This window comes from Zea mays, chromosome 1 (assembly GCF_902167145.1).
Source record: "Zea mays cultivar B73 chromosome 1, Zm-B73-REFERENCE-NAM-5.0, whole genome shotgun sequence".
Classification (NCBI taxonomy): Eukaryota; Viridiplantae; Streptophyta; class Magnoliopsida; order Poales; family Poaceae; genus Zea; species Zea mays.
This window is the reverse complement of record NC_050096.1, coordinates 285,086,966-285,095,465: the sequence shown is the minus strand read 5'-3', so window position 1 is coordinate 285,095,465 and position 8,500 is coordinate 285,086,966. Positions and strand designations below refer to the sequence as shown.

Genomic DNA, 8,500 nt, shown 5'->3' with positions numbered 1-8,500 from the left:
ACCATCGCACAGACCACAGTACGTCGTGCCGATCCAACCAAAGCCTAAACTAAATAGATGCAACTCCGTCAAAACACGTAAACCCGCCGTCCACGGCGCTGTGGCCACATGGACATGAATGAAGCCATGGACACACTAGGGTCTAGTGGCCCGAGTCCGTGGACCCAGCCAGGTACCGTAGGAGTAGCCGGACCTGCTCGGCCGGGCACGCGTTAATCATGTGGCATCGAGCCATCAACAAGAGAGCACTCTGCACGCTACGAATATTGATGATTCATAGAGAGAAACAGCTAATACATATAGGCCAGACTCCTTCCGTATCCCAACCGTCTCATGGAAACAGTGTCCGGTGGAATAGGAAGGATATCATCTGATTAGTGCCTTCCAAGTTCCAACTATAGACATGCACGTGAGCAAGAATGGTGGCATGCAAGCCTAAACAAGGAAAGTAATAATCAATCTAAATATAGAAATCCAACACTTTCTACTCAGAACAGTTTCTCCTATCAAACTTTCCATTCCTCTTGATAGGACATGAAAGTTTAGGCTTAAAGCAGAGAACTAGATCAACCTTCAAGCATCGCCATGGCTGCGTCGACAAGTGCAGGCCTTGGGCTGTTCGATGCTCCGCCAAGGACAGTGTAGCCTTCCTCTTGTCCTCAGCATCAGCATCAGCACCATGTCTAATCAACAGAAGAGCAACCTGGAACACAATTGTAGGAGCAAAACTAGTAATAATCTCTATCGGTCCGCATTTGGAATCCGTCCGTATTGTGGAGTTGTCCCGGTGTACGAGCTTCGCCGCTGATGGCGCTCGCGCGTCTCGCTCACGCTTTGGTTTAGGGTTATTACGATTTACGAGCGCGTTTATCGATTCTAATCGTTTTGGAGAGGACGAACAGACGGTTTCTGAATCTGGTGGTGGAGAACCTGAACGCCGACTTGTGTTCTCTGCTCCGCCTGAATCTGGCCTGCGGTCCTGCCATCTCTTCTGTTCATCAGCAGCTGCAGCCTGCAGCTGAGGCCGCAATGGCGCGGTCAGAAGCAGCAATATCCTGACGAACGCGGAGAGACAGGCCAACAGAAGTATTTCAGAGTTCGGATTCTTGTGGGGGAAAAGGCAATTGACAATTCACTAATTCACTTACGCAAAAGATGGCAGCAATATACTATTACAGTGCACACTGTACAGTCACCATGACGCGGCCGGCACAGCTAGGAGCCTAGGATGGTCCCTCCCTCCTGCTCATCAGTGCTCACTCTAGGTGGTCATGCGGCCGTAGCGACATGAACATGGCCGCGTAGTGTCTGAGCCGCCGGTCCCCGTCGTCGGGCCCGCCCACCAACGGCGGCGCCGCCAGGTCCGCCGACGTCCGGGCCCTGTACCTGCGCCACGCGAGCTGGATGTTGACGGCGGCCCACGTCCGCCAGTTGGACGAGTAGTACCGCGCCGTGCGCTTGAGCTTCTCGTTGGCGAAGTTGTACCGGAAGTGCTCGGTGATGAACCGCAGGTCCGGCGCGCCGAGGCAGAACGCCTGCGCCGCTTCCACGCACTCGAACGTGGCCGACGACGCGGGGAGCCGGTCCACGAAGGGGCGGCGCAGGCACCACGACAGCAGCTCGTCGCCCAGGAAGCTGCCCGCGCCCAGCATGCACGTCGCCACCACGCCTTTGGTCAGCGGCTGCGTGCTCCGGAGCTTGCCCTGCAGGATGAACACCATGCGCTGCACGGGGTCGCCCTCCCGGATCACCTTCTCCCCGCTGGACAACACCAGAGGCCGCAGCCGGTCGCAGATGTTGTCCAGGATCAGGTCGTCCATGCCATGGAACAGTGGAACCTGGCAAGTTAATTTTTTTTTAGCAATCTCATGGCTCATTCATCATGTAAAAAAACATTGAACATTTACTAAAAGCTCTTGATTTTACCTGCTTAACTAGCTCAAGGCACAGGTAGCGCTTGATGTCCCGCCTCAGCCCTTCAGGCAGATCCTTGATCATCTCCATCTCCTCGTCTCCCGTGACGGCGGCCCAGCGTTCGCGCTCGTATTTGCGCACCCTTTGCCTCAGCCGGGACGGTAGTTGCCTCCGCCTCATCCACCATTCCATGTCCCGGAACCGCAGCTGCATCTTCCGCTTCCTTGCCAGGACCGCGTGCAGAAATACCTGCGGATTCAGATTCAGTAAGTTGTAATTTCTGGTTAGTGAATCGGTGTGGTACAAGTACAATCACACAGAAGAGCCAAAAAAAAAACGACATCGTTTTACCTGTATGTTTCCGATCAGCAACGTGAAGAGCATAAGGCCACTGAGGACATTGATTATGCTGAATATCACCTCAATGCCATTGCTTGTTGGGGCAAGGTCGTTACCAAAAGTACTGCCGAGCAATTCAAGGAATTGTATAAGTTCATGAAAAATGCAGCTTCAAACACAATACGAAAACAGCATTAAAAAAATGCAAGTATGCATATGCATGGAACAAGACTAGATTTTTTTTTTGAAGTGGAACTGGGTATCAGTCTGATGTTTTGTTTATTCAGATAAACAGTATAAGAAAGAAAGAAACTTTGAACATATAGTAACTTTATTAAAGCAATAGTTTCCTAGAGAGCATACACTGTGTTTTAAAGGCAGATTAAATTAAATCTGAAAAGTGATTACCTGAGTGTCATGAGGCCCCAAAATATAGGATAGAGTATTTTGACAGCGAGCGAATTGCTCGATATAACAGGAAGAGCCCCCAAATAGATTCCATAAGCGAAGGAACCTTTTCCACTCAAGCAAGTAGACACATTTTGTTGGCTAAAGGAGGTCATGTTCGTATCGCACGCGAATCCGTTAACATTCGATGACCACGGAGGGTGAAAACATATCTCCTTGGAACAAGCTAGCGATATTAGATCGCAACTGTTGTTTCTCTTGCATTCTTCCTGGAGGCAGGAAGCGATGCGCTGGATCGCAAGAACATACCAGCACCCACCCGCAATCTGGAAATGGCAGAGCATTGATGAATGATCGAATTACCCAGATTATTCGGTCTGCATTAGTCTTAAGTCTAGTACCAATTCTATAGGTTGAAGGATGAGCCGAAAAAATTGCAGACAGGAATTCTTATTTAGGCAAAAAAAAAAAATGAAGGTTGTTCTTTTACAATTTTAACTCACTGGACATGTTTATTGGTGGACATTAGATAGAAACCCAGTTTCTTAATCAATCCTTATGATTTAGTTGTTGGGGGGCAGTTTCCATGTTCAGCAATATTATGATCAACAACAGTGACAATACTAAGCCATCAGCAACCATATCAATGCTAGGAGAGCGACACTGGGATTCCATGTCCACACGATTTAACCTGTATTTTCTACAGTATTTAACTAATGAGGAAGGGAATACTCACATGAGAAGCAATGAAATAGGCAAATAGATTTAAACCAAATCCCCACCATATTGATCCAAAGATGTAACCTGTCACCTTCTGCATTTTCCTCATGATGTGTATACTATGGTAGACCTTGGGGAGAAATTGAAATATGAACATGAGCAGCAGTATTGTCATGATAAGCTTAACCTGCTCCTCCCTGATTAACTTTGGTATAACCAGCCAGAAGATAACCTGCAGAATTTGATGGACTGTCTTGTTGAGAAAACGGAACTTATAAAGTCAAACAAATCTACACTATTTCTTTGTGAACCCTGAAATAAATGGGAACCTCAAGAACATACAAAAATGTAAAAGGAACAATTGAATTCCGCTTTGAAGGTCCTTCATGCAGATGATTGGCGTGATAATTAAAGCACTCGATACAATTCCATTTTTCTCATAAAGGTGTTGTTCAACTAGAGGTGGTAGTAGATCACAATCCAAATGATTCTTCATAATAAGTTAGAACCTTAATAAATAATGTAGAGAAAGGAACTCGGGGTGGTTAGAAACCCTTTAACAAAACTACAAAAGGAACTAGTTATGATGGATTATAGACCAGTCATGTTACATAATCAATTAAAAAACAAGTGAATTGAGTCTTAGAACTTTGGCGATCTAAACTATGTTACACGTGTCCACTGTTAATTCGATTGAAACTATGGCATAATTAAGAGAATCTAGATTAAAACATGTTGCACGTGAGCTAATTGACGTTGGGAACCGAACAGGCTGCACCCTCCATTTCAAAATATAATTTATTTGACTTTTTCAATACTAACTTTGACTACTCATCTTATTAAAAAATCATGGGAAAAAAAAATCAAGTCATATGTAAAGTGTATTTGATAATAAACAAAACCACAATGATTTTTTTTATTTTTCTACATTTTTTTAATAAGACGAGTTAGTTAGACTTATGATAGAAAATAAACTAATTATAAATTAGGATAGAGGGAGTACTCGGTGGGAATAAAAAGTTACGTGCTAATAAAACTACCATGGCAGGCACTTTGGTTGTCATGGCAGTTATGCTAGTCAATTTGTATCATGTCAAATAGGTAACGCATGCAACAATTATATATAGAAAAAAAGACTAGTATTTTTCTGAAAAAATGAATGCATATTTCACATGTTACCTCCTGCTATATGAAGTAACAGATGATTCTAGCCATACGGTCTTATTAAATAAATGGTCCATACCATGGCAAAGCTCTTTGCAAGGAGTAAAAAAAAACCCAATATCAATGACTTGATTTGGAAAAGGACAGAATTAACAATTTTCTGTCCATGGTCGGTCCAAAATCAGCGCTGTCCACACTCGTCTCGCAGCCACGTAAAATTGATAGGTGCAATCATGCGAAACAAAAACGAATACGCATTCTTGTATTATGCGACAAAAAAAAAACTAGCTGTCACTCGAAGAAAATACGCAACCATCTGAGCGACAAGGACTGCGTGCTGATAAATAGTTAGGAGGAGAGAATCCAATGGCATGAACAGGAATCAGACAAGTGTCCCTAGAACGAAAGCCACGTTAGAGTCTGTCTAGTCTTAATTCTCGAGCAGCGGCAGATATGAAAACGAGAATATATCGTATTATGCTGGGAGACAAACCGGAATTTTACGCTTCGAAAACTCGTCGCGTAACAATTATTACTACCATGCCAAAAGGCCGCCGCCCTCCCGTGAACAATGCGTCACTGAAGGACTGAACTATCGTTTTCTATCCAGTTTTCCCCCATCAATGCTGGTTATCCCAGTCAGTGTAACTATGGTCATTTTCAAATACTAGTCCTACCATGATGCTGTTTCTTTTTCTTTTTCCCCTCCGCAAGTCCGCATGATTGGGTGATATATATCTCCAAATCCTACCGCCGCCAATCATTGCGTCACGCCATTATCGATCCGTACCCTTCATTAGTTCCGTAAGCCCTTGAGACTCTTACCGCCACCTGAATTCTCCTCCATCCCAGCAATCACTGCGGGTCATGGTCTTGGGATCCCCCCTTGATCTTTCAAGAAACTGCAGCCTCCCTGCTGCCACTGTGCCACACACATGCGTGCCAATGCCAGCGTACTGGAACATCACCCAGCATTACACGTCAGCTCACTGCTGGGCGCTGTTGTACGTACCTGCAGCGTACGTACTCGTGTGCCCTACACACCGCTGCAATTGTCTCAGAACGAGGCAATAGGCATGTCCACAATTTTGGGGGGCGTTTGATCCCTCTGACCCTCACCTACAGTGCTACAGCAGCGTCTGGGTGACAAGAAAACGGTACGCTGAGTTCGGATGCCATCGTCGGCAGGGCAGCTGACCTGCGGGATGGGGAGGATGACGAAGAGGTCGAAGCAGAGGCCCTTGACGGAGCGTGCGTAGTGCGCGGCGACGGCGCGGGCGTCCCACACGAGCTTGCCGCACCCGACGACGAGGGACTCGCGGGAGACGTAGGCGAGGCGGAGCTGCAGGAGCACGTGCGCGAGGTGCGCCACGTCGGCGCAGGTCCGCAGCGCCGTGACCGCGGAGGCGAGCCCGGCGTCCATGTAGAGGCAGGGCTGGCCAGCGCGGCCGATGGAGAGCGCGTAGAAGAAGAGCGGGTCCACCGCCAGCGCGGCGGCGCGGCCCAGCAGGATCCAGCGGTTCCAGCGCTGCACGCGCCTGCTCCGCGGGTCCAGCACGGGCCCCAACAGCCACCGCGCCGCGTGCCGCTGCCGCGGCGCCGCCGCCGCCGCCGCCGCCTGCGCCTGGCCCTGGACCGGCACGAGCGAGGACCCCGCGTCGGCGTCCCAGTCCGGCGAGTGCACCTGGTCGCACGTCGTGGAGTGGAACGCCGGCACCCCGGGCTGCGTGCACGCGTAGCACTCCCCGCCGGACGGCCCACCCGCCGACGACCGCCCGCTCATTCCGCCGCTGCCTCCGGCCTCCTCGTCCCGCGCCACCTGGTCCGGGCTCCCCTGGTCTCCACCACCACCACCACCACACGCTCGCGCGAGAAGCCTTTGCCCATGAAATAAACAAACAAACAACAGACACCACGGTTCAGGATAGGCACTCCGATGTCCGATCGGAAGTCGAAACCATTGGCGCAAACTCGAGGAACTCGGTTCCTCCAAGGCTCGCAGTGATGACTGGACCTCGCGGGGAGGGAGCGGCGGAGGAATGCGAGGCGAGGCATCTCGTCCCGACCACGGCGGGGACCATGAAAAGGCGGCTCCGCTAGTTAGGCGCGCGCGCCGGCGCGATGGAGGGAGGCGCGGTCCAGCAGCTAGTGAGCGGCGGAGCGGACAGCGGAGCTAGCCTGCTGCTGGCGTCGCGCTCGGCGTGGGATGTGGTGGATCAGTGCCAGTGGATGGAGGCAAGTAGTAAAGAGGAGAGAGGTGAAGGGTACAAGTACAAGTGTGCCGGGGCCCAAGGACATGCCGACGTGGCGCGTACGTGCACCGTCACCGATATACCCTTCGCTTCGCGGCCTACACACCTACCGGATTGACGGGAGCGTTTGTTCGTAGTGGGGCGGGCCTCGTAGCCATAGCTAAGCGGCACGTCGATCTACGGGAAACGAACGTTCTGTGGTGGCGCGATCAGGCGGCAACCGTGATCCGGTGCCCGCGGTGCTTTGCAGCGGGACTTGAGCCCGAGGTCCATGCATTGGTTAGGTAGGTCCACAGACTGGACGGTGGGGCGACCGGGAGCCTGCCTGGGCCTGAAATGGTTATCATCTGTGAAAGCTTCTATTATCTTTTTTTAATATATATAGCGGAAAACTTTTACTTTTTTACATGGTCAGTGCACTGCAGCTCTACATTTTTATTTTTGCGCTGCCTTTTTAAAGAGAGAATACAAAATGTTGATACGTTGCTCACAATCACTGCAGAAGGCAATATTGGGTCTGTTTGGTTGGTTTCTCTCGCCAACCTGGTTGTGTGAGCCAGGATGACTGGAGCCTGACTCTGGAGATGCGACCAATCTGCTCGTATCTGGTGAGCCTGGCCCAAGGTGCTTTAAGGATCGTGCGAGTCTGGATCCAAATCTACATGCAGGCAACCAAACACAGAGCTCGCACGCGTATAGCCTGGCTCACAGCAACCAAACAGTAGCTACCCGCATCCCGCGATGCAAGCACGCGCAGATGCAGACAACCAAACACACCCATTAAGAACCTAATATGAGTACCTAGTGCTACGGCTTCCCCCTTTGTACTGACACTCTAGGTCTGCCCCACGCGCTCCAATTGGTTCTCCCGCGTAGGTACCACACAGTGCAGAAAATAGTGTAAACCAAGCACTCAAACCTGCACCCCCTTGCTCCAGAAATTTGAGGCTAACAACCAAACCACACATACCTTAGTGTTTAGAAATAAATAATAATTATATAACAACCGTAGCAAAGCATGAGCAACTGGTTAGTCATTGCAGAAGGCCAAAATGATTGTTTTAGAGTAACTCCATGTCTCCAACCACATGCCTAACATAACCACTACTTTTTATTTGAGCCCATAGGAACATCCCTACCTTGTTGTAGATGGTACCAATCTGACTCGGCACGAGATCTCTTCCGCGAGGACGAGTCCAAGTCCGTTTGGACCGAGATGGTGACCGAGTCCCTTCTCGATGAAGGAGTGGAAAGATACCTTGGAACTCGTCCTGTCAACGACTCTGACTCCCCTAAGAATGCCCTGGTGCAACCTAGATCGGATCATCAAATGACTCGGGAACATCCTATGATAGTGCCAGAGACACATGAGCATGTGAACATACAACAACGTATGCCATCATGTTGTTATCTTCTCCAGGTCTTCGTGAGCATGTGTGTTGGCCTACGGAAGCAGCGCGATGATTCTATCCAGGAGTTTCGCTGTCAAGATGTTCTGTATCTGAAAGGAAAATGGGCTTATACATTTCCTCTAATCAATTTTGGTGTTTGATGTCCATCACAAACCACGTGGACTAACTAGTTTGCCTAGTTGTCATTTATCTCAGGTGCATAAAGTCCAACATAAACCAACAAAGCAAATAAGTTGGGGAACTCTACAAAGTTTGGAGCAAAGACAAACATTGGTGCTGCCAGTGCTGCTC

The 8,500-nt window shown here is 49.4% G+C and overlaps 1 protein-coding gene across 2 annotated transcripts; it reads right to left on the bottom strand.

Annotated features, from left to right (window-relative positions):
• Positions 1 to 277: 277 nt before the first annotated feature.
• On the bottom strand, positions 278 to 6,787 carry LOC100272382 (Cyclic nucleotide-gated ion channel 2). Of its 2 annotated transcripts, XR_561624.4 has the most exons (8): positions 6,560 to 6,787; positions 5,744 to 6,422; positions 3,398 to 3,613; positions 2,662 to 2,987; positions 2,266 to 2,377; positions 1,927 to 2,163; positions 1,149 to 1,838; positions 278 to 1,055 (listed from the first exon to the last, which is right to left on the bottom strand). XR_561624.4 is itself a non-coding variant. In NM_001357632.1 (7 exons), the coding sequence occupies exons 1-7, from the start codon at positions 6,598 to 6,600 to the stop codon at positions 1,257 to 1,259; spliced, it is 2,193 nt and encodes a 730-aa protein (NP_001344561.1). In that variant the 5' UTR covers positions 6,601 to 6,785; the 3' UTR covers positions 568 to 1,256. The 2 variants fall into 2 exon arrangements, 1 of the variants encoding a protein (NP_001344561.1); NM_001357632.1 differs by having other exon boundaries at positions 568 to 1,838; positions 6,560 to 6,785.
• Between the last annotated feature and the right edge of the window lie 1,713 nt (positions 6,788 to 8,500).